Source organism: Leptonotus elevatus, chromosome 6, assembly GCF_054856555.1.
Source record: "Leptonotus elevatus isolate MCC_2025b chromosome 6, RoL_Lele_1.0, whole genome shotgun sequence".
NCBI lineage: Eukaryota > Metazoa > Chordata > Actinopteri > Syngnathiformes > Syngnathidae > Leptonotus > Leptonotus elevatus.
In genome coordinates this window covers 17122903-17149629 of record NC_141244.1, presented here as the reverse complement: position 1 = coordinate 17149629, position 26727 = coordinate 17122903, and the positions used below count along the sequence as shown (strand labels likewise).

Here is a 26727-nt window from a genome sequence, read left to right as displayed (position 1 = left end):
CACGCACAGGTCGCAGAAGTTTTAAGTGATTCTACGCATGCGCACACGAGGCTGTTTGTCCAGTTTCGCTGGTTTGACTTTTACCAGCGTGCGAGCCGAGTTTGCGGTTCTCTGCATGCGGTGCTTTTGAAGCTCGTCGACCGGCGGTGGGTGCTCTCATACCAGTCCAGATGCGCGAGACTTTCCTCCCCCCTCCCCGGAGCGTGTGACTAAGGGGTTCCCACTGCAGAGAGTCACGGCGGGATTTTTTTTGCCCCCGGTGTGTTTGTGGGCAAACGGCAAGGAAGCAGGCGGCAGGTGCACCCGGGAGAGAACGGGGCAAGGCGGGAGGAAGGGGAGGAGAAGGAGGGCGGCCCCCGCGGAGAGGAAATCAACTGGTTGGCTTTCTCCATTAGTATGTGTGTCTAGTCCCCGCGTCCAGCCTGAGCCGCCGAGTCTCCTCCTGCGCCTGTCGACCGAGTGACTCCTCGGCCCGGGGAGAGGACGCCGAGCAGACGGGACTCCCTCCCTCACTCCCGTCGTGGGACTCCGTCCTATCACGGAAGGGAGAATGATGGGCTTTTTGCGCCGGACGTTCAGCCGCCGCTCGAGAAGCCGCTTCCAGGCGAGAGATAGGGACGAGCGGGACGGTACGGCCGGAGGAGGGAACCCACTGCTCATGGCTCACCAGCAGCAAGTCGTCCACGCGCCCGCCGTGGTCACCGGGGGAGCGGTTGTCCACATCCCGGCTGCCGGGACCGCGAGGACCGCCATCAGCTGCCGGGTTCTGCTGCTGGACGGCTCGGATGTCATCGTGGATTTGCCCGTGAGTGGTTCCGGTGGAGCGCTTGGGGGGGTCCCACTGATAAGAATTGTTTTCTGTATTTCCACTCGTAGTGTTAACTTTTAAATTAGCTTACTTTTTTTCGATAGATAGAGAGATAGTTTCCTTTAATTGGTTTGAAAATTGATATTTATTTACTCCAAGTAATTTATCCTTGTTCATGTCATGCCAATGAAATGCTCTTGTACTACAGTAGTTGGTTGAAGGTCTAATTAACCTGTGTATACACAGTCAATCTACTTGGATCACATTTGTTTAATAGGAATTTGGTTTTGGCCAAATATGTTACCCTAAACCTGCTTTACCTCTTACAGTACCATCACTTTGGTGATAGTAATTATTGGATTATTGTTTGCAAAAGCGTTTTTATCAGTCTGACTTCAACGGCTTGAAAACTGGCAAAAAAACAAAAGTAAGATAACTATATGCCACTGTTGTGTTGACATGAATCAATGATGCTGGCAGTCGCCTAACAGGTTTAAACGGGCCTAAACAAGCACTGGCTTCATATTTGACCTACTCTTGCAGATTGATTGCATGGTTGCACCAGACTATAACCACAGATTGTAGCTACAGATTCTTCAATGCTATATAACCAAGATTGTGTTAGTAGTGCCATACTTATTTTCATTGCGGGTCAAAATGTAGTTATGGTTGCCCTCAAGGGGCTGTGCCCCTAAAACATTTTTTTTAAATCTATGGTTGTAAGGACATTTAAATATGTGTCTTCTGTTTTTAAGGATGCAGATGAGTAAGAACGGCTTGTTTACATTTGGTCTTGCTTTAGCTCAATTTTAAATCTCGTCATGATGATTTAAATATTTTCTTGACGACGTCAATCTCATCTTGATGACTTTGAAAGTCGTCACGACTAGATTTAATCTTGTCTTGACCTTTTTTCTTTCTTTCTTTTTTTTGCTTGGTGACCCTAATACGCTGCCGTAGATATTCATGATGATGATGATGATTCTGTTTAAATGAGTCAATGAGCTTGGCGTTTTTCCAAAAGCGCATCGCTTGCCAGAAGCAGAGCTGCACTGTGTTTAAAAGGGAAGTCACCCCCCCCCCCCCAAAAAAAATATTGACAATAATATGTTCTATGCATGCCCACTAGTCTAAATACGGTATTTTGGTTAATATTGCGTTAGTGGAATATGAATTAAGCAGCAAAATCTAGCTGTTTTTATCCGTATCAGAAGGCGGCCATTTTGCCACTTGCTGTCGAGTGACATCACAGTTGCTCAGGTCTCAGGTAACGACCACTCGCAGCTTAGCTTCAGAAAACAGGTGATTGTTTTTTAAATTTTTTTATGTTGATTGAAAGTGATTAAATGTTAATACTGTATGTGTCATTTAAATCCTTCTTCAGTTTTTATTTTAATTTTTTATTTCTTAACTACTGCAACATACACCATAGTGACAACTTGCGAAAGCAATCAAATTGACTGCTTTGTAAAAAGACATTCAATTGATATTTAATCTAACACAGTTGAGTTAGAATGTTGCTGTGGCCCTCAACAGCTGTTTAAGTTTCTCGCATGGCCCCTTCTAAAAACTAATTGTCCATCCCTGAGCCAAGATTTTGCTATACTACATCCACAGATTGTGCTAGCAGCTAGACTCTAACTGAGAGGCGTGGCCTCAGCCGGTTCCCTGTTTTGACTTTAGGGAAATTCACCCGAACAACCAGAACGTGACCAACTTCCTCATCCTTTTGTTTTATCTTTTACGCCATCTCCCTCTCACGTCACAATTCCCCTCATCCTCCATTGTACCATCTTAATCCTTTTTCTTTTTTTACATGCCCTCTTGCTCATCACCACTTTCTGTCCTCCTCCGTCCATCCTTCTCCGTCCTTCCTCTATTCCCAGACTCCCTGATCTGATTTGGTGTCGCACACGTACAAGTGTGTGTGTGTGTGTGTGTGTGGGTGAGCGAGTGTGTGGGTATGCGTGCGTAAGTGCCTTTTGGTAAGATGGTTTCATTTTGAAGGTTGCGTGTGTGCGTCACCTCGCGCCGCTTTGCCCGCGTTTGCGTGTGAGTGTGTCCAGCTGGGACTCGCAACAACAACAACAACATGTAGGTTCCAACAAATAATGCAAAGTGACACATGGCTCATCAGAGCGGCGGCTTAGTCACAGATGTGTTGCAACAAGTTTGCTCATGTCCTCGCGCTTCCCTGGAGGCTGCGACGCAGGTGAGCCCAGCCCCAAAAAAATCTTATTAGACGTTCACCATTTGAGACTACCACATGTCCGACCACTGTTGCTGCTTCAATAGGATCCGGGTCATGACTTTCCCTATGCAGAATGAGCAAAGGTGTTTTTTTTGTTTGTTTTGTTTTTATTGCTTCCCGTCCTTTCCTCATCTCCCCCAATCCTATAATACGTCTGATTTCCTCACACACTCACCAGGAAGTTTGGATTGGTTATCAGGATCCAAAGTACAAGGCTGTCATTTTTTTACACACTCACACACACACACACACACACACACACACACACACACACACACACACACACACACACACACACACACACACACACACACACACACACACACACACACACACACACACACCCTTCAGTGTAGGCGGAGGAGGTTCACTTCCGTTTTTCTTAAATGACAATGAGGTCTACATGAAATATGGGACACAAAGAGTTCTCATGTGGTTCATGCTATTTTTCTAGTACAAGTTCTAAAGGTCTTCCCGTGAGGGTGTCCTGCTTTTGACCTAAATGCAACACAAACAGTCCACTCCAGGCAATGAGAATATTTTCATTATTTATATCAGGGATGGCCATGGGCATAATAATCAATTATTAACTAGACTTCTATTATGTGGAGCTAGTTATTGATTTGTTTCTTCAGGAAATATTTTTCAAATTATATTAGATTGTTTTGAAGGTTCTCGTGCAAATAAGCCATGGTTCACCATGCTACATATGCTGTACTGCTGGGCCAATGGTGTGTCCAGCTTTCATTACCATGATGACCGGGGTGAGGTTCGGACAGGGGTCTGCAAGCGGCGGCTCTGGAGCCACATGTGGCTCTTTAGTCCGATTTCTTTGGCTCCCTGTGGAGCTCTAAAAAAAAATAGTAGAAATTATTATTTTTAAATATATATTTTTAGATTAAATGTTCTTTAAATTAATGATTTTAATTTTTTTTAATGAATAGATAAATATTTTTTAAAAATAGTCAAAATTTGTAAGTTGTCAGAAAAAGAGAGATGAAAGGTAGATGAAAAAGTTAAATCCCTAAACATGTTAAAAAGGGACCATAAAAAAAGGAAGAGGAAAAGCAGAAGATTACCATATAATGTACACAAAATTGCCAAAAAAGTCAGAAAATGTATTTTTACAAAGGCAGGAAAGAAGACGTTTAAAATGTCCAAAAACAAAAAAAGAAATCATGAAAATTATAATTTTATGTACACAAAATTGCCAAAAAGTCTGAAATTAAATTTTTTTAAAGTAAAAAAACTATAAAATGTCCCAAAACAAAAGAAAAAATCACTAAAATAACCATAAAATGTCCACAAAAAAAGCCCAAAATGTCAGAATTCAAATTGATAACAAAAAGGCAGAAACAAATGTCAAAAAATAGCCATAAAATGTACAAAAAGAAAGAAAAGAGGCAGAAAACCACCATAATACAGTATGTTCATGAAATCAACACAAATATCAGAAAATTGACAGCAAGACAGAAAAGCCTAAAAATGTATGAAAAACTAAGTTTGAAAAATTACACACAAAAAAATCCAAAGACGAAAGGTAGAACAAAATGAATCTCAAAAGTATTGGATGCTGCATATTTTCTGTCATGGTGCAGCTCTAATAACACACAGTTTCGTTCATCATAATGTTTAAAGCTTTTGTGGCTCCAGACAGATTTTTTGTTATTTATTTGGCCTAAAATGGCTCTTTTGACAGTAAAGGTTACTGAACCCTGGGCTAGCGGCTTCTGCTTGCAGATGTGGAGTCCAGGGTGTAGTTCGAGCCGCGCTTCAAAATGGTGAATCTCCGGCATTCATTGTGGGATTGCTAGTTAAAGGGGAAGTGAACCTCCAAATTGTCTTTACAATAGTTCATCCGACCACATGTTAATACTTGGGCGGGCCACCCAAGTAAAGCAGATTTCAAGAAAATGTCATAAAAATGTACCAATTTTTTTTATAAATGTGTCGCGAGTTCACCCACTCAAGTATATTCTAAATCTGTGGGAAAACACTGTAATAATATTGCGTTTGTGAAATATGAGTTAAGCCGCAAAATCCGCCCGTTTTTATCCATTTCAGGGGCGGCCATTTTGCCACTTCCTGTCGACTGAAAATGAGTTGCTCAGGGTAACAACCATTCACGGCTCACCTGTTTTCTAAAGCTGAGCCGGTCCAGAGTGTACCCTATGTCATGGGTAAAGTCAGCTAGGATAGGCTCCAGCTAACCCATGACCCTAACGAGGGTAGTAAACAGCGTAGGGGAATAGATAAACTCTGACGACTTTGTGCTGTGGAAAATGTTGTAATGGGCTGTTTTGGGTCACATGACCTGCCCAAAAAAAAACAGCGAAAGAGTCATTTTACCGAGAAAAGATCAGGTTACTTAACATTCACAAAGCCCCTTTAGGAAACAATTCACTTTTTTGTTCTTCTGTTGTAGAGCAAAAGCAAAGGCCAGGACCTTTTTGACCAAATCATGTATCACATAGATCTGGTGGAGGCGGATTACTTTGGACTGCAGTACATGGACACAGATCAAGTCTCGGTGAGTCCTTGACACGCACGTCAACGACCTTACTTTTTGCCTGCATTCATTCTCGCTTGCTGCTTATTTTTTTTTTCAGCACTGGTTGGATATGTCCAAGCAAATCAAGAAGCAGATCCGAGGTGAGCTCATCTCTCCTTCTTTTGTTGAAGAATCCTGAAGTGCACTTGCACGTGTAGGGAGCAGGTGGCATGTTATCAAATGGTGACAGGGTGATTAGCATGAGCAGCCCCCGTACCCTTGTTTGCTCTCCTGTGTGAACACGGAATGTGATACATTCGCAAGGGAAAGAGAGGATGCACACAATACGCAACCTGTTTGCAGCCTGCGCATTCTAATGAGATCCAATACAAGAGCCTCTGGAATTGACACAAATATTGGACGAGGGGGCTTATTTACTCACCTGCATAGAGCGCCGGGAGTCGGGGGGGATGCTACTAAACGATTTGACCGGTACATTATGATCCGTGTTGGGGCACGTTACCCTCAAAAAGTAATTAGTTATAGTTACAAAGGACTTATTATAAAATGTAATTCATTTCGCAATGGAGTTGCTGCTTTTGTAAAAAGAAGTAAATGCTCAACAAACGGATATTTTTCTGCTGTCTGTGTCGCTGACCTCTGATGGGGGGAAAGTAATTATTGTCTCTCCAGTTTAATTCATGTGTGAGGCTTTGGTGCTGCTGTTTTGGTTAGCAACTGACTTTTGTATTATAGTGGATGTCTATTTGGGCAAATAGACATCTTTTCATTTTATTTGTGCTAGCCTTTTTTTTTTTTAAACCTTATTTGTTTACAGTATTGTACAGATGCATACATATGTGTAAAGTAAGGATGCCTAGTGGGATACTCAGTGGTTGTCTACTACCATGCATTTTCTATTTAAACAATGTTTATTTCTCACCCAAAGTCAGTTTGGACAGGCTTGTGTGCAAGATTTCCTATTGAAAAAGTAATACAATTAAAATGACATGAAATTGTTGAGCACGCCTTATGTCCTTCCTTCTTTTAGATGGTCCGGCATTCCGACTCTTCTTCCGAGTGAAATTTTACTCCTCAGAGCCAAATAACCTGCGTGAGGAATTCACAAGGTAAAATAAAAACTCTTTTGGCCTGGGCCTGATGATGATGATGATAATGATGAGGTCCAGAAGGGACGCAAGGCTAATTACTTTTTTTGCCAAGGGAACATTGGGATAAAAAAATTAATAATAATCCCAATAGCTTGGCTTTCTAGAGCAAAGTGTGTGTACTCTAACACATCAGGGAACAATTAAGACAAATGTATGTTACATTACATTTTGATGCATGTCACTCTCGCTGCAGGTATCTGTTTGTGCTGCAGCTTCGACAGGACATTTTGTCCGGCAAGTAAGTCTTTCCTGTGCACTAGTAAATTGTTAACTCATTCACGCCCAGCCATTTTCACTGAAGCAATCCTCTTTGCTCCCGGCTGTTTTTTTTAAACTGGGTTCTGACTGATTTTGCGGTGTGGTTCACAAATGGGGGTACGTACGTGAAGGCACTCCAGGGGGTATGTGAGATAATAAAATATATTTCGAAAGTATACGTTAGTATTTCAGAAAAATATAAGTTCACAAAATTAGTTTTATATCCAGAAGGGTATTCAATTTCAGTGTCCTAAAATTGCAGTATCTCCCCATTTCACCAAAATGGTTTGACCCAATTTGTCATATGCTATCTAGAATCACCTGTCAATCACTTGAAAACTTTATTTAAAATTCAGTTGTTGTTTTTTTTTTTTTACTAGGATCCCAAAGGAGGACACTTAATGTTGATAATTTTTATGTGCACAAATATTTATTTATAATTAAAAAAAATATATATAATTTTTTTTATTTCCAAATAGTTCAAGAGACCACATAAATACAAAGAGAGTTCCAAAGTAAAAATAAATAAATAAATCAAACAATGGTGGCACAGCACTCGGTTTTAAGTATTGTTCTTTCTTTTTTCAATCAGAAATGCTTTGCGCTGGTTAACCACTGTTCTATTGCTATAAAAACATGATACCTACTAAAAGAAAGATTAGAGTCTGTTCTATCTGTTTCCGTTTTGCAGCAATTAGCATTAGAATATAGCTAAGTTTCATCATTATTTACAAATCTGCTTAGAACTGTGGGTAAATCAGCTTGTTTTCAACATGGCCCTGGCTGATCTCTCATACTCTGCTGGCACCTGCTGGTCATTTTTGTAATAACTACCATTGCTTCAATCGTTTTGTGCAGTTGAGAAGCTGCATCAAAGCCTTGTTTATGCTCTAGCATAAAAAAAACAGTATAAATACGTCTTTGGGACACTTCAAACATTTAAAATGAGCAAATGAGTTAATAATGATGAATGGCAAATCGGTTTCATCTCATGGAGACCATAAACAATAACGTGGCCCTTTTGTACTACACAGAATTTGACACACTGTTTTGTACCATCAAAAATACTACCATGTGTCAGGTAACCAAACATGCCGAGTCAGCATAAACCACTGCCGGTCCCTCAATGGTCGAACATGTTTGTCATTGTAACATTTGAGGATAGACAGCTAAACGCTCAAGTGTTAGAAGTGAATACAGGAGACCTTCTTCCTCCTTTATTTGTTGTTCGTATGTCTTGTTCTTGCTAGCGTGTTGAATGCATTGTGGTTTTCCCACTGTAATATTTTCAAGTTCAGGCCACCCAAGGCATTGGCAGTTTTGTCATTTCTACTGAGTACTACATATTCGTGGGGCTTTGCAACCTGTGATTTAGTCATAGTCTTCTTTGAGACACTCAAGCGCACACACACACACACACACACACACACACACACACACACACACACACACACACACACACACACACACAGGCAGGCGTCCTGCCCATCTTGTCCCGGCTCTATCTGGGCCACAGATCCCCCGAGTGCAGCTCTATTATAACACTCAAGATCAGGATCTGAAGAGGTGATTATTTTGGGAAAAGGGTTGGTCCTCCTTTACACACACACGCACACACACTCGCGCGCAGATGTGTGTGCAGCAGTCCCACTGGAAAGCAGCTCATCACATCGGTCTTACCCTTTCTTTCTTTTTTTTTTCCCTTCTCTTCAGATTGAAATGTCCATATGATGTCTCAGTAGAGCTGGCCGCCTATTGTTTGCAAAGTGAGTAGACTTAACCTCCAAGATGATTTTATTTCTTTCAAACAATATTTGGACAGGAATGGAAGATATCATTTTTGATACCAGTTAAAGATTTGTGGGGAACAACGTGGTGTTGAATTAATACCCTGAAATATGATTTTTTATTTTTTTTACTCCCAAAACAATGATTGCATTACATACTTCAAATAAAAAATAATTTCCAATATTATTCTGCGCATGCTTTTCGGCCACAACATTATACAGAATATACTTGCACATGCTAATGAGATCCAATGCAAGAGCTTTATCAAACATGCACACATTCAAACAGCTACAACACTACAAACGTACTACTCGAAAAGTAAACATGTCTTAAAATTAATGAATCATTTCTTGATATGAATAATTTTTAAGTAGTTGATACAAAATGAAGTATTTTCGTCTTTGTAAAGGGTCGGAATGAAATATAGATTTTTTTTGCTGGTGTGTTAATCATTTCTTAAAGAAATTGGAGCAAAAGAGGGTAAGCAGGTAATGTTTAATTGCTTAAATACTATACATACATCAATATGTGTTTTCTTTATCTAAAAATTAAAACATTTATAGTTTTTTTTGGTTTTTTTATTACCGTACACTGGTCAACACACATTTTGGTGCCAAGAATCGTTTCAACGGTTTTAGGGTATTTTGATGCCGCTGAATTAGAAAAAGATATTATTTTTTTCCAAATTGGGTCTAGTTTTTGAGATTCCATATTTTTGGTCTAAAAAAAGTGCTAATAGTATACAAGATATGACACTGATATTATGGTACCACTTGGATGAGGCTGTATCAGTCTTTTCCAGTACGTCCATACAGCATTCTTTCATTTTTGCTGCGGCAATCATAGCAGAGCCATATCCATCCATCCAACCATCCATCCATCCATCCATCCATCCAACCATCCATCCATCCATCCATCCATCCATCCATCCAACCATCCATCCATCCATCCATCCATCCATCCATCCATCCATCCATCCATCTTCTACCGCTTATCCGAGGTCGGTTCGCGACGGCAGCAGCTTTAGCAGGGAAGCCCAGACTTCCCTCTCCCCAGCCACTTCAACAAGCTCCTCCAGCAGGATCCCAACGCGTTCCCGGGCCAGCCGAGAGACATAGTCTCACCAGCATGTCCTGGGTCGTCCCCGGGGCCTTCTGCCGATGGAACATGCTCGAGGAGGCTTCCGAACCAGATGCCCGAGCCACCTCAATTCTGCACATACCGTTCTTTACATACACATTACGTCACATCCGCAGACAGGGGGCGCGGGAAATTCTAACCCGAATCCAGTCTGAAAACTATTGGCCAGAGGCTTGCAGGAGTACCCATTGCGAACAGCTACGGTGTTAATCTACTAATTAGAAGGCATTTCAGTCATAAATGGTCAAATAAAAAGCTTATTGTAAAGTTATTTGGGGAAAAAAGTTCCATGTTGCAGCTTTAAGCAGTATTAGCAGTACGCAAATGTAAAAACAGGTGACGTCAAAGCACGAGCACTACTTCTAATAATGACCAAAGTACATTTTGTAAACTGTCAAACCACATTCATTATCAATCAATTAATTGTCAATAATATTGATACCTCAAAAACTAGAGCCAATTCAACGAAACACTCGTCATTTTCAGACTCATCAACCCCAAATTACCCAGAAACCATTCAAAAATATAAAGAATCATTGATCTATAGTGATTAAGCTCATGTATTGGAGTGTTATGTGTTTTTTGGTTTATATAGAAATGCTCCATTGTCTCTTTGCTCTCCCGTCATGCATCTCTGGTTCTCTTAGTCTTTTCCTTTTTCGTATGTCCAGGCGAGCTGGGAGACTGCGATCCTTTGGATCACTCTCCCGAGCTGGTATCGGAGTTCCGCTTCACCCCCAAGCAGAGCGAGGCCATGGAGGAGGACATCTTCGGCAGGTGGCGAGATCTAAGGTGAGAATTAATCCCTTTCGGTGTCAGCGGCGCCGTCTCCTCCTCTGCCATTCAGATAGCCGGGGCGCCCTCTCGCTAGCCTGCGTGAAGGATTAAGGGGGATTAATCCTCGGAGGGTCTTGATTGATTCCGGGCAGTATTTAACCCAGCGGCGGTCTGATCGTTCCCATCTCGGATTAGATTACATATGCTGTGCTTTCACTGAACCCACTGGGCCGCGCAAGGACAAACGGAGCGCAGGGCACAAATCACCAGTGCAAAGTTGTCAAACTCCTTGTTGTCGTTTTCAGGGGGATGAGCCCGTCTCAAGCCGAGATGTCCTTCCTCAACAAATGCAAGTGGCTGGAGCTCTACGGCGTAGATATGCACTTTGTTAAGGTGCGACTCGTTTATTTACCGCACATTGGCGTGTATTCTTGAGCGCTGAATGTGCATGTGGTGTCATCAGGGGAGAGACGGTTGTGACTACGCGCTGGGTCTCACGCCCACTGGCATCCTGGTGTTTGAGGGTTCCAACAAAATTGGGCTCTTCTTTTGGTAAGACGTCTTTCACAATCTTTTTGCGCGCGCACAAAAGTGGTTGTGATTCATAAGCAAAATGTCAAACATTTATGCGGGGTGTCCCCTGCTGCTTTTTCTGCAATTTAAATATCAAGATATTTAGTGTCGTAAATACTGTCAAGGTCATGTTTTAGGCAGAATTTTAGCATAGTTAGTTGTCACGTAGGTGTTGAATGAAGTAATACAAGTTTCAAACTTGTTTTACTGCACGAGCAAAAAGAAAGTCATGTTGTGGACTACAGCCAGACTAAATAAAGCAAAGCTCCTCGCATCTGCTGATGTGTCAACCTAAGAATTAAAAAAATGATTAAAACAATAAAGTTAGTTTTTACTAGGGGTGTCAGGTGATTAAAATTTGTAATCATAATTAATCGCATGACTTCAATAGTATATCTGTTCTAAATGTACAATAAAATGGAAAAAAAATCCCCCAAAAATCTGAATTTTCATACTCTTGTTAACATAAAAGTAGGAAACTAATAGAAATATGGCTGCATATTTTGATTGATACAGTTATTTTATAATAATTCATTAAATTGAGTTGGAAAAAAAAAATATTGTACTGTAAAAAACAAGTGTGATATTGATTTATGTTGAGGTCATTTTTCTGCCACTAGATGGCATAACTGCATTTGTATTACATTGGTGACAGCTCAGTGCTTTTTTCTTTTCATCTTAAGAGCTATCTAATCTTTTAACATGAAATAACCTGTGAAATTCTGCATATTTTTAAAATTGCAAAATACAACTTGACCCCAGTCTCCACAAATATATGCATTATTATGAAATGTATTACTGCTAAATTTTGACGTGGATGTGTCTGCTGCGTTGCGACTGGAATTCCAAGTAATTGGCAGTAATTAATCACACATTTAAAAAAAAAATTGTGGCGTTAGAGGAACTTTAAATTAACTCAAAATTAACACACTTTTGACACCCTTAGTTTTTACACATGCCCAAATTTGAGATCATTTGAGGGAGAATGTATTTTGTGGGACATCCTTGCTCAAACAACGCATTTATTTGAATTGCATTTACTAATGGTATAAATATGGCTCAAGCTAAAATATAACATTTGTAATCTATGTGACATCTAGGCCCAAAATCACACGTCTGGACTTCAAAAAGAGCCGACTCACTCTCGTGGTGGTGGAAGATGATGATCAGGTGTGTGTCTTCATGCCAGCATGCGCACACACACGTCACAATGAAGTCATTGTTGGCTGGACTACACATATATATATTTTTTCCGCTTCGAAGGGCCGCGAGCAAGAGCACACGTTTGTGTTCCAGCTGGCCAGCGCCAAGAGCTGCAAGCACGTGTGGAAGTGCGCCGTAGAGAGCCACGCCTTCTTCCGGTTACGCCAGCCAACCACGGGCAAGCCGGGCCGCAGCGACTTCACGCGGCTCGGCTCTCGCTTTAGATACAGGTAGCTCTCATCATTCACTGAAACGACATGATGTGATGTCATTTACCACAGAAAAGGTATTTGACATCATCAAAGCAGATTAAGACCTGTATAATTTTTCATTATCCTAAAAATGCATTTCTTCTAATTACAATAGCAAACTTAAACATTTCTTGACAATAATATGTTATATGTGACCTCACTCGTTTAAACATGGCATTCTGATTAATATTACATTTGTGGAATATGACTTGTGTAGCAAAATCCAGACGCTTTTATCCATCTCAGGAAGCTCACCTGTTTTCAAAAGCTGAGCTGTGATTGGTTGTTACCTGAGCAACTGTGATGTCGTCTTCCCTCGACAGCAAGTGGCAAAATGGCTGCCTTCTGATATTGATAAAAACGGCTGGATTTGGCTGCTTAACTCATATTCCACTAACGCAATACTAACCAAAATACCGTATTTTGACTAGTCCACTTTAATAGTTGTTGGAGAGATGCTATTCTGTTCACTACTACGCAACTATCGAGGTGCCCTTGAGCAAGTGATCGCCCCCCAAGCTCAAGTAGTGCGCCCCTCTTTGAATGCCTCCTTGCATCTAGTTCTCCATGTGGTGTAAAACACAATTACACAGCAATGGGTATGTTTAATTTCCCCATTGATGATTTTATAATGATATTAATAGATTAAATTAGATTTTTTTTTTCTCATAAGAACAAAATAATAAAAGTAAGCCAGTAGCAACAAAAAAAAAAAAACTAGTGGTGTGTGCGTTGTCTATGGTTATTCGTATCTATGGTTACATGAAGGTGTTCCTATGGCGACGAGAGATATGTCCTTCGTATTGTTTTCCTTCTCACTTTTTATCAAAGCAAATACTCTCACTTGAAGGTTGTTTTTAAGAGCAGCTCCACAGGGCGCACCCTAGTCAGCAGACATGTTCTAACAAGGCAGAAACATCTTGACTGAAACTGATTGATAACGTCGATTCAACGAGCCCGGCAGAGTAATTGACATAGTCACTTACTGTACAGTATGATTATTGTTAATGAGGATTCATTATCACCTTAAATGACAAACAATTTTCATTAAATTCCAAATGTCTGGTACTTGAGCTGTAGCTACAGTGGCAGCGAAAATAAGAAAAACAAGACATAATTCCTGGTGTCTGTCAATGTCAGCGGCAAAACAGAATACCAGGCGACTCACGGGAGCCGGCTGAGGAGAGCCAGCACGTTCGAGCGACGGCCCAGCAAACGATACCCCTCCCGCACGCAATCACTGGGCAAAGGTGAGTCTTCACGGGAACACACACAATTGTGTACATACAACTTATAAGAACCTGCTACACGTCGGCTTTTCACACGCCTCTGTGAGTCATAGTTGACAGTTAGCTCTTATACACTCGTCAACCACAACGTTGTGTGCGCTTGTACAATTAAATCAGAACCGATAATTCCGAGACAAAAGTAATAATGCTTAGTTTTGATTGACACTGTTAATGTGGTTGAAGGGTTGCAGTGGCGTAAAACTGCACTGCCTCACACCAACATTATAATACTTTGTCATTATAGTCAGTTTTTATTTTGTTGTGTATTTTTCAAATTCAGTTTAAAAAAATCCTTTGTTTTTCTGTAATTTTTATATTATATTATTTTATGTTATATGTATGTATATATATATATATACTCAACGAGTAAACCCTACCATATATTCTTTTTAATTATCTGAGCGAAAGATAATTACAAAGAAAAAAAGGTTAATAGACAATAAGTATTGTGTAATCAAGTAAGCTCCAATTCCCAAACTACTGTTTGACCTTTCAGTAGTAGAGTGGCCATAGAGTAATATAAAAAATAAATACACTTACAGTAAAACCCTGAAAGCTGATGTATGATTTTAATTGACAAGATTTTTGCTATACAATGGAACCCTGCAAACGTGTGCTTTGTTACCCGCAGATTTGCATATTAGCAGATTTCTTCCCGTTGTTTTTACATTTTTGTGGGGAGTACCCTACTCCCCCCCCCCCCCCCATTTCATGGAAAACGCATATTGAATGTTCATCGACATTTTTTGAAGAATGTTCTTGGTTATAATTGTTTTTTTTTCTTTTTTTAAATGCATTCCAATGGGCGCCAATTATATGCGTATTTCTGCAATAATAGGGTTCTACTATGGTTAGTTTAGTTTTGAAAACATTAAATGTATTTTCAGTTAATTTCAGTAAATACAGAGAGTTAAGATATATATTCTAGCCATTATCAGGCAACAAATATTTTAGTCCTGTCTCCACTGTTTTTAATTTTCAACGCAGCTTTTGCATCGGATCTCATTAAACTTTGGATGTAATAAAATGCCTGGTGCTTGTATAACCATAATACCAGACAATAGTTTTACGTGCAGGCGTCTTGAACTAATCACTTAGCAGGTTGGTTTGAACAGACCGCTTCCCTTTATCGCGTCTCACGCTAGCCGATCATTTACCTTGATAGCTTCAAGAAAGTGTCGCACATTCCCATCGCTTAAGACTTTTGAGCGGCACCTTTCGACGGCTCTCAAAAAGCGCTTGCTGTCATTCTTCTTTAATCCCTGCTCCAGCCAACACATTGTTGACACGTTAGTGCGAAAACACACCGACATGCCGTGCATTCACTTGTTCTTTGCTAACATTGTGTGTCTTGTGTTGTCACCCTTTTTAGTCAGTGCCATTTCTCCAGCCAAGCCGCCACGCATCAGGTAACATGAAAAAAAAAAACATGCATGCAATTATACGGCCATGCACTTAATATAAGTGCTGACTGCATTAAAGGGCATTGTGGCAGTGCCTCCCCAGATGCTCACGGCCATGCAATATGTTATCATATTGATTTATATAGAGCTGTGATTTCAGAAAAGGAATACGATGTCCTGTTTTGTCAGTCCCTGATTTGTCATTCAAACTGCCTACAGGGCATGAATGGAAACAATTTTCTATGAGCTACTCATAATTAAGCCTCATGATCTTAAAAAAATGTGTCTGCTAGATGTCACTGTAAGTTTATTTTTAAGTTGTGAAGTTAATTATTATTATGCTCTTTATAATTGTTCTGGTAAGAGGTTAGCATTTAAATGTAGAACAACAACCTTTCCCTCTCCTCTCATTATGACTTGTCCCATTACCAGGCAGACACTCAAATTGTTTAATTGAAGGAAGTCACATGTACTTCCATGTTTGTTTTGTTCGTTATATTGGAAACCCAAAATGCGTCATAGCCTGGCCACTTCTTGAGTTATTTGATGAATACTGTAGCAGGAAATGACAGCAATGTGGGAAAAGACTTTAAGAAGTTGTTAAGAGATATTAAGGATTTATTTTTTTATTTTTTTATAGATATGTATTTTGTTTATATTTTTGCATTTTGTCAAAAGTCCCAATCTATCAGCATCATTTTAATGTACAGTAGTCTTAGATTATAGTGCAGTCGGGATCCTCAGCGAAAAGTGTCTTAAGGAGGTCCGCTTCATAATAAACACCATGCATTCATTATGTCACTCCCAAATATTCTGAATACATTTTATAGTACGTAGCCAATTTAAATTTGAATCACATTGGTCTTAACTGTGCATGAAACTCAAGTTAATCTACGACCGCTGATTGTTGTCATTCTTTCTCTGCCTTCATGCCAGCCCTGATCCCAGCCAACATGCAGTGAGTGACCTCAGATGACCTACTTACACACATGCACGCGCAAATACGCGTATACGCACACATTCACAGCATGTGCCGGTCTGGCTTCGTCTGTGCTACATTTTAATTTTCGCCATCTCTACAATCCTCTCCAGTACCAACATAACATCCCCGTGGCGGGTCACGAGGCGTGGCGCCCGTCCCACCCCACCTACACGCCCTCCGTTTACCTGCAGCCCTCCGGACACACGGCGCCGCACAGGTAGGATGGAGGCGGGGACATCTGTCAGACAAGGGGGTAACGTCAATAGGGCGGCACCCCTTTTTAGTATAGGGGTGTGAAAACTTGCTCAAGGGCTGCATTCGAGTTTTTTAATCCATCCATGTATCCACTGTCCGAACCGCTTAGTCATTTGTAAATGAGGAAAGAATATATAGAATATATATTTTTAAATTAAAATGTTGACGATTGATTTAATAACAATTAATTAAAAAATATGAAATTAATATGTTTTTTTTGTCATTAGTCAATTAACCAATAATATGTATATTTAAAATGCATTCAATGAGGCAAATAAAAAAACGATTAAAATGTATCTAAAATAGTTTAATACAAAATCATTCTTACTTTCAATTGCAGTATTCATAATGTAATTATAAATAATTATAATTATTATTTAATGCTTGCGTTTGATTTTTAAAACAGACATATGGACCAGGTCATTTATAGATGAGATACAAATATGTAAAACCTTTTATTTTGACAATAATTTTTTTAATCTTTTAATATTAATAATAAATTGGATTATATCGAATGACCAATTATTAAATACATTTTAACATTAAGCAAAATGTGTGTGTGTACACATATATATATATATATATATAAATTATTATTAAAATGTAAATGTAATTTTAAAAAAAAAATTACTCGACCAATTATTTAATGAAATGGATGGAAAAATGCTTAAAATGTGTATGTAAATTAGTTAAGTGATCAAAAATGTATTCTCATTTTTTAATTATGATTTTTTAACCAACCAATATTAAATCAAGATCATAAAACCATGTTAATGTGTTAATATGTACACTGTATGTAAAATTATGTAATTTATTATTATCTAATTTACAGCAAATCAACAGACCATTTTTTAATGATTAATTAATAAAAACACATAAAAAATAAATAATGTACATGCTTTTTAACTAAGCAAATTTTTTTGGTGAAAAAAAAGCCTAAATTAATGCAACAAATAGAAACGCTGATTTGTGAATACATTGTGGGCCCCATTCAAGAACAGTGTCTACCACATGTGGCCCGCGTGCCATATTTTGCCTACCATTGTGTTTGTGGCTTTGGGAGAACTAGCCTGCAGGGCAGGTTTCTATTTTTAGATGCCATAGTATCTGTGTTTCCATCTCACGTCATGTCATGCATCTCATATGTATGCATGTGCTTGTGTGTGTTCAGACCTTCTGTCGGGGCCCCTTCCTCCTCTACCAGTCCCGCGTCCAGTCACCCCATCGTCCCGGAGCGAACCAGCAGCTTACACTACGCACCCATCATCAGTGTCGTTCACAAGGACAAGGTCATGACGACACTTTGACCTCTATTTGACCTTGGACTTACTCAGACTGCCCCTTCCCAAAAAAGAAAAAAAAGCAAGAAGACCCTCATCATCATCATCATCATCATCATCATCATCATCATCATCATCATCATCATCCTCCTCCATTATTCATCACATCTCCACATCGTGTGACCAGTAGACACCTCTAGAATGTAACATGAGTCATAATAATAGCTAAGTTTGCTTGTGAGTGATTCGATTATATCCCATAATATCTTTGTTGCTATGGACTTGAGAAATAACCTGCCTTATAGCAGGAGTGCGGAAACCTGTGGCTCGTGGGCCATATATGGCCCAGTAGAGCATTTGCTCCGGCCTGCTATGAAATTATAATAAATAAATAAATGTGCTAGGCCAGTGGTTCCCAAATTTTTACATAAATGCTACCTAAAAAAAAAAATAAAAAAATCTTGTATTTATTTTTTGGACGCCGCACATAAAAGATATTTCAAAAATATCTGTAAATGGCCTTATTTTTTTTCCAGAGGACTGAAATGTCCACTGGTAGGAAAAAAAAAAAAAAAAAAAAAACGCTTCCCCGCCTCTGTTTTACATTTTCATTTTGTGTGTCTTTGTTGAGATTGCAGGAAGCAATCAAATGACAAAAGTGCTTGAATATTGTAATTTTCCAGAGGTTCCAAGGGTCCAAACATGCACGATACTGTATGCTGCTTTCGGGATGCTGCATGTTTATTGCTGCTTTATGCTAAATAGTGCACTGTGACATCATGAATGACAGTTATTGATTATTACCAGTTGTTTACATATGCTGTACTGTAATGTGGTTTTGCTGTGATAGTGGGTGGAGCTCTATTCTGGAATCACATTGTGCCTTAATGAAGTAATAAATGGGTTTTTGCCATATTGCTTATAAAAAATAAATGTGAATGATGTTTCATGTTATGTACTGTAAATGTGCCATGTGAACGTATTTACAGGAATGAAATGGAAATGTAGAAAAATAATATGTATAAATCACATGTGATGTGTGAGAAAAAAATTCAACGTCACTTTTTAACTTTGGATTGCTTTTTGTCGCGTCGTCCTCAGCTTCCCTCTCAGCGGACCCGCCTCCGACCATCAGCTCAGCGTGGAAGAGAACGAGACGTCATATTCCGGAAAGGTCCATCGCCGTCAGCGCCGCCACACGCACAGCCAGGACACGTTCTGCCACACGCATAACAAAATCAGTGAGTACAAACACTCTGGGGAAACTGCTTATGCATGCACCATTTATGTCAGTCTTCAGGATTTCCTTGAAGGGATTTTAGGCATCTACATAACCGATATTGTCAATATAAGGGCCGTGTTTTCTGTTTGATAGACGAGCCTTCCGCTTGATTGGATATTTCACTTCCATGATACAGTCATATCGGTAGGGTTGTTCCTTGTAAATGAAATCATGCATGACAAGGTACAACAGCAGTTAGTTATCAAATTTCCTCTTTGCCTTTTAATACACAAAGCCTTTGTCGTGGGTATAAAAAGTCTGCACACCCCTGTTCAAATACCAGGTTTGTGTAAGATAGTTGAAAAAAACGTAGTACACCAAGAATGCGCTCTTTCACCTCGCCAAACTATAATTTTCTAGCTTAAAACATGAGACTCCCTAATGCAGGGGTCAGCAACTGTCAAGAGCCATTTCAAGCCAAAAATCTGTCTGGAGCCTCAAAACATTTGAACATGGTGATGAAGAAAACAATGTATTAGTGTTAGTCTCGTATACTGAGGGCCCGAGAGCTAATTAGAGCTGCACCATAACAGAAAAACCTGCAGCATCCAATACAAAGAGATTTATTTTTTACTATTCGTCTTTGTTTGTAATTTTTCATACTTTGTTTTTCATACAATTGCAATTTTTTTTACATTTCATGGTAATTTTAGGGTTTTCTTTTGTTTTGGGACATTCTATAGTTTTGTGCTTTTTTAAATCAGTTTTCTGCCTTTTATTATATTATTATGATTTGCAATATCAAATACATTTTACGCTCACCTTCTGCCTTTCTTTTTGGACATTTTATGGTTACTTTTTTTTCTTCTTTTTTCAATTAAAGTTAAAGTTAAAGCGTTAACTAATTAATCACAAAAAAGTTATCGTATTAACGCTGATTAAACGCTATTAATTTTGACAGCGGATGGTTACGTGAAAGGTAGCACAGGTTGTGTTTGAGCAATAAACATAACCACATGCATTCAAGTAAAGCATTTATGTGTGACATTCAGAATATTTGTTTGTGCCAAACTATTTGGGGTAATTTTTTTCCGTTTTAAATTATGTAACTAATTAACTGATAAGAAAAGAGGAGGATGAGCGTGTGCAGTGGATCAAAAAATGTTGAAGACGCCCTCATAACATTAAATGTTGATAAAAAAAGCCTTTTTTAATTAAGTGATTAATCAAAATTCTAAGATGTGATTAATCTGATTTTTAAAAAAAATATCGTTTGCCAGCTCTTTTATTTCAATTTTCTGACGGTTTTTTTTGCAATGTTATGGTAATTTTCTGCTTTTTCCTCTACCTTTTTGTGTTTTAAAACTTTTTCATCTACCTTTTTGTGTTTTGGCATTTTTAAATATTTAATTATTCTTTTTTTTAACCTAAAGCATTAATTCATTTAAAGAATATTTATCTAAGAAATAAATAAGTAAAAAAAAATACTAATTTCTAAGATTTTATTTTTTTATTTTTTTTATAGAGATCCACAGGGAGCCACAGAAGAGGGACTAAAGAGCCACATTTGGCGTCAGAGATTGCAAACCCCTGCCCTAATGCGTTATATCTTGATTTCCGCTAGTGTGTCGAGCATCGCCCTGTCTCGGAGACAAGTTGGACACGTCTCCGTCTTTCCGCGAGGCCCTGGAGTCAGACTGCGAATGTCCTGCGTGGCCCTCACTCTGCATCAACATGGACAAGAAGGTCAGAAACGTTTTCACATTGACTTCCTTCCACTGCTGACAAGATGAGACGTTTCCGGTCTGGCCTCACTCTCTTCCTCCTCCTCCATCTGCAGGGAGAAGAGAAGCAGCTCTCGGAAAAATCTCTCCACCCCTCTGCCGCCTCCTCCCCGGCCCTTCTTCCAGACCACCTCAAGTGTAACATTCTGAAGGCCCAGATGGAGGCGGCTTTCAGGGTGGGTTCCATACTGTGCATGATCTCCGGCGAATGTTCTCCTCATAATGCTTTTATTTGCATATTTGCATCTTTTTTCCTCCCCGCCAAATAGAAGGATGGTTCAGTGAGTCCGAGAGGGAAGAACTCCAATGTGCCTCTCAAAGACAGGCAAGTTCTATTGAGCCTTTCTTCTCTTGGGCTTTTTTTTCTCTGTGCTTGTTCCCACTTATAAAAGGGAAGTTTCATAATGTGCTCACATATGCTTTACTTTTCTTTTTCTTTTTCTTTTTTAAAGTAAGTGCTGTCATTTTATTTTATTTCAATCTTGGCTCAGGCCTGAAAAATGAAATGAAATGAAAGAAAATAGATGGATGGTTTTAGTCACTATATACAAAAATGCTGTCGGCAGGTATCAGAACTCCTCTCAAGAATCATCTGCGTCCAGTTTGCCAGCAGACAAAATGTCGCCAAGACCAAAATCCAGCCCGTGCACCATCCGCAGGAAACGTCTCGTCCGACAGTTCAGCTTGTGAGTTAAATCATACACGTCAGTGGAGTGCACTTGAATCGCGTCTGAGCTCCTTCCTTTGTTTTTAAATTGAAATATTTGAATGGACAATTTGTTACATAACTCAAACAAAAAGATATGAAAAGGCCAACAAGAAATGTAAAACATTAGGCACCGCGATAGAATACATATAAGCTCTCAAAAGGCATTTAGTCAAAGCACTTTCCCTTAATCCACTAAGATTTTTATTATTTTAGAGAAACTTTTACTGTATTTAAAATGGAGGTTTGACAACGTGGCAGCAGAGATCTACATGGAAAATAAAATGGTGGAAAGCAGACCCATGAATAATAAAAAAAAAAAAAATGTATACTGTAGATTGGTGACTTAACTTATGAGTTTAACTCATTCACTGCCATTGACGGCTATTGACGTCAAAAATTCATTTGAACTATTTCTATTAGATTAACTTTTTTCCACTTTTGTTAACTAAAGTATGAAAACCTAGTATTTTATTTGTTATTGTGCATTTAGAACAGAAATCAAATGTATGATTAATTGTGAGTTAACTATTGAAGTCATGCGATTAATTACAATTAAAAATTAGGAGCGTTGGGCGATTAAAATCTTAATTAATTGCATGACTTTACGAGTTAACTCACGATTAATCACAAATTTTATATCTGTTCTAAATGTACAATAAAAAAATTCTAGGTTTTCATACTCTTGTTAACAAAAGTGGAAAAAAATGTCAAACTAATAGAAATAGTTAAAATTCATGTTTGACGTCGATAACCGTCAATGGCCGTGAATGAGTTAATTTGTTCCATTACCACACTCATAATTCAGAAGAATCATCTCAAGTCATCTTTTGCTGTTGAAATGAATTGAATGCTGTCAATCCGTTTCAAAAACATGTTTTTATGTAAAAATTAATAAATAATAAAATGGCACTCTACATACAGTATTGCACTTGGCAAAAACATTGAAGTTAGTGCATTGTACTTTGGCCACCAGGGGGCAGTATATTATACACATACATGCAGTATACAGTATACATATACATGAAAAAGTCGGTCACAACTACTTAGAGCTTCTGTAATATGAGTCATTTTATACAGAGGATGAAGAATTTATCCCTGTAAGTGTTGTTTTCGTGTCTGTCTACATTTCATTAACGTTTGTCTGTTGCTTGAATGTTATAACTTCTGCCACATCTATGCTAGGTTTGTTAGCATGTCTCTTAGGTTTTGCATTGTGTGCTAGCGTTATGCTAGTGGACTTTTGGAAATTATGTGTTTTAGTTAAATACACAACGTGTGATTCTCTTTATTTTATTTTAAAACTTGGATGACATAAAACAGCTTGACTTGGTCTCTTTTTTTTGAGAAAATTGTTCGCTATTAGCCTATTGTAATGTTTACTGCAACCAATTAGTGCTTTTAACTTAAATGTATTTTTTATTTTGGGGAAAACAAGAAAAACATTTTTTTTAAGTTAAAAATGACTTGGGCAGTTAATAGTAATAGTAGGCTAGTGATACACTTTATTTCCATCCTTCATTTTTTCCTTTTCTTGCACCTTAGTAACCATGAAGATGAAGACAACCTTCCAGAAGCCCTGGCAGCCATCTCATGTGAGAGTGCAGCCAAGTCAGGCTCCATTAATTCATTGGACAAACAGATCCAGCCCTCCATTTACCCACAGGTAACACACGCACGCAATTCAACACTCGTCACAAGAAGTTCACGGGGGAGAATGTATGAGGATTGTCCTTGTGTGTGTGTGTGTGTGTGTGTGTGTGTGTGTGTGTGTGTGTGTGTGTGTGTGTGTGTGTGTGTGTGTGTGTGTGTGTGTGTGTGTGTGTGTGTGTGTGTGTGTGTGTGTGTGTGTGTGTGTGTGTGTGTCTATGCGTCCATGTGCATTCCAGGTGGACAATGTGCCAACACTGGAAGTGGCTAGTTCGTGCTGTGTCTCCCCTTTGCCTTCTCCCCACCTCTCTCCTTCGTGCTACTGTAGTCCCCTCCCTCACTTGGTCCCTTACCTTGCAGCCCATCACGACAGGTAACACCTTCGTCCTGTCATTTCCTTTGCGGGACACTTTGTGTTGGACCCAAAGATGTGTGGAAAGTCTTTTAATATTTATTCAATATTCTTGATAAAAGGTTAAAGGTCAATGTATGAATATGACAGTATTTGTCCTTACTATTAAGAAAATTCAGTGCACTTTTAGAACAAGACTGGCACATGAGTAGAACCCGTGTATTGCTAGTTATGGCTTACCCACAGCCTTAATGATCTGCAAATATAAATAAATCAATAAATAATAATAACGATATGATAGTAATAATAATAATAATAATCATAATATAACTTCAGCTTGCAGTAGATTTGATATTCTTCTTTATGTCTGCATGGCTGTATCATACTGCCCTCTGGTGGCCAGGTTGCACACACCAAATGTCATACAGCAGTTGAAGACTGTAGTGGGGAAAATACACACAATTTTGTGAGAACCAAGAGTGTACTAGTACTGGTACATGGATCTTAAGCAGAATATTTGGGATATCAAATGCTTGGTGGGATGTGGTGAAGGGAACTCAATTTTTGCAGAAATTCATTGTAGATGTACCTAATGTTATGTCTAAAACTGACCTTTCATACAGTAGTGGGAAAATAATCTAATTTGAAGTACCCGTGTTTGTATTTGTGTGTGTTTAGTGGAGAGGAACTGAGGCTGGACAGAGAGAAGATCCTAAGAGCCCTCTTGATGACCGAGCTCTGAGAGCGTGTCGCTTGACACCCTAATGCGCAAGCTGAAGCCCCAAATGGCGTTGGCTGCAATCAACATTGGCGTATTTTATTTATTTATTTTGCATTATTATGCATTCAGAATGGGAAAAAAATATTTATTGTACATTGCATATAAAAAGTCTTCACACCCCCATTCAAATGCCAGGTTTCTGAGCTTTAACAAAATGAGACCAAGATCAATTATATGAAATCTCTTTTCACTATTATTGTGACTAAAATCTGTTCAACTCAATTGAAGAAGAAAAAAAAACCATACTCTATATAAATATTACTCCTTACATGGTGCAGTGTGTGTCCTGACTCCCATTTAACTTGAGTTTGAATGTGAATGAAATAGGGTGTGTACACTTACGCAACCACATTATCTCACTTTTGTGCTACTTCTTTCCTTCTCGTCTTTTAAAAATGATTAATCTTCTTGTTTTTTCACGTCACAAAAACCTGGCATCTCAACAGGGGTGTGTCGACTTTTTATATACACTGTACTCTGCACAGAGGCCGTTATGTTATATTTGCTGAAGAAGTGTTCCTTTAGGCTCTCTTTCTACTCATCCAAGTGACACTACAGACTGTATTTCAACTTTTAGATGGAATCCGAAGCGACTTGCGTGACAAAAGGGTCTATTTTTTAACAATCTGAATGTACTTGGCATATTTCAGAGAATAACACTTCAATTGTGTCTGAGGCATGAGATGCAGGTTCGATTGAACATAACGTTTGTATCCAGCTCAAGCTTTGTCTACTGCATACTCTATGGACAGAAGTATTGACACACCTGCTATTACACCTCTATTTCTGTTCTATAGTTCATCCCAATATGAATTCTTCACTTTAATCCAAGCATGCCTTTTTCTTATGGACCTCACTTTGTTGACTGCGGTACAGTCATTCTAGAACAGAGCAGAACTTTTCCAGCTTTTTAATTAACAAACTGTGTTGGGAACGGGATGGGGGGGGGGGTATTGTCCGATACCTTGATTGATTATGAGAAATTCAAGTGCAAGCCTTTTTGTGCTGATTGTGTTGCATGCTCTTTTAAATAACAAAAGTGTAAACTTGATCCTTAAAGTTCTTCCTTTCGTGTTTATTTTTCCTCTCAGAAAGTCATTTTAATGGGAAATTCTATACTGCCATAAAAGTATTACATAATTTATTTGTTGTTTTGTTTATTAAAAAATGATGGCATAACTTAATTTTTTAAAGTATATATTAATAACTTGGAATGTTTTACAATCATTTTGTGGGGGTTCAAATGTATTTAAATATTTAAAACTAATATGACAAAAGAAAATGCTTTAAAGAACAAAAAGGGTTTTGTATGACATAATGAAGTTAAAAACTGTATTTACTTATTTGAGAAACTTAATCCCTAAAAAAAAAAAAAAAAAGAAGATGTTACTGAAGTTCTAATACACACACAAAAAAATATTGTAATTTGTCCCAAATACTGTTGGGAGGGATTTTAAATAAAAATCCTAATACCAATTTGTTATCATTTGTATTATTTTTATTAGAAAATGAAAAGTCAATAACAATGCATCCAATTTATATAATGCAAGAGAAGCCGTCCAGATAATGGATGCATTTTATTTTTGCTTTTACACACTCAAAGGTATTAAAAGGTGACATAACCAACAGTCTTGTGTTTCAATAATTGGTGGATGGAAGTATGATAATAAATGAGCTAAATTGTCAATTTATATACTTAAATTTTCTTTCCTTTCTATCGTTTTTTTTATTATCAATATGCTATCTTAAAGTGTCCACTAGGAGGAGACAAATGTGCTCCGCCGGCAGATAAGAATGCAGTAGTGTACTCGATGTGTCCTCATTTTACGACGTAGTTTAGGTACTACAGCGGCGACGTAACCTTGAATTCGTACAATTCTCTGTAATTCTCTTGCTAACCACATGGTGCGTGCTGCGTGCTGGCCAATCGCACCAGAGCTGCTGATTAATAAATATATAAATGTGTGCAGATCGTTCAAGGTTTTTATAACAGCCAGTCAGAGGACAGCACAATGCTGACGTTATTGTCCCATGTGAAATCTGATTGGTTAAAGAAACAGTTCGTTGCTAGTATCGTTTAGCCAGCACTACGGATTCTGAAGGCCCTGGGCAGGTTAGAATCACATGGAAACAACACATTGAGGTTGAAATCTGATTGGATGAAAACAAAACAATGCAGTGACACCAAAATAAATATTACAACATGAATAGATTTCTAAATAAATTAATAGAATTGCATGGAGCAAATTAAAAATGAAGAAAAATGAAGGTTGCCGTCATTTTTGGCACGTTCTTTTATAGTTTCCCACGC

At 38.7% G+C, this 26727-nt stretch overlaps 1 protein-coding gene across 2 annotated transcripts; it reads left to right on the top strand.

Annotated features, from left to right (window-relative positions):
- Positions 1 to 51: 51 nt before the first annotated feature.
- On the top strand, positions 52 to 25556 carry epb41l4b (erythrocyte membrane protein band 4.1 like 4B). Of its 2 annotated transcripts, XM_086078800.1 has the most exons (23): positions 52 to 805; positions 5485 to 5589; positions 5669 to 5711; positions 6602 to 6680; positions 6916 to 6960; positions 8694 to 8746; positions 10580 to 10700; positions 10991 to 11078; positions 11149 to 11237; positions 12359 to 12428; positions 12522 to 12691; positions 13853 to 13962; positions 15374 to 15410; positions 16341 to 16362; positions 16497 to 16603; positions 19023 to 19162; positions 20768 to 20889; positions 20984 to 21103; positions 21197 to 21252; positions 21494 to 21613; positions 23179 to 23299; positions 23523 to 23656; positions 24314 to 25556. In XM_086078800.1, the coding sequence occupies exons 1-23, from the start codon at positions 551 to 553 to the stop codon at positions 24375 to 24377; spliced, it is 2271 nt and encodes a 756-aa protein (XP_085934926.1). In that variant the 5' UTR covers positions 52 to 550; the 3' UTR covers positions 24378 to 25556. The 2 variants fall into 2 exon arrangements, with proteins under 2 accessions (XP_085934926.1, XP_085934927.1); XM_086078801.1 differs by lacking the exon at positions 23523 to 23656.
- Positions 25557 to 26727: the final 1171 nt, after the last annotated feature.

Excerpts from the sequence above, each read along its gene's own strand:
- epb41l4b (XM_086078800.1), top strand. The coding sequence starts at position 551 with ATGATGGGCTTTTTGCGCCGGACGTTCAGCCGCCGCTCGAGAAGCCGC. Across the intron at positions 16,363-16,496 it reads CTGATCCCAGCCAACATGCA|TACCAACATAACATCCCCGT; the intron begins GTGAGTGACCTC and ends AATCCTCTCCAG. Across the intron at positions 16,604-19,022 it reads GGACACACGGCGCCGCACAG|CTTCCCTCTCAGCGGACCCG; the intron begins GTAGGATGGAGG and ends CGTCGTCCTCAG.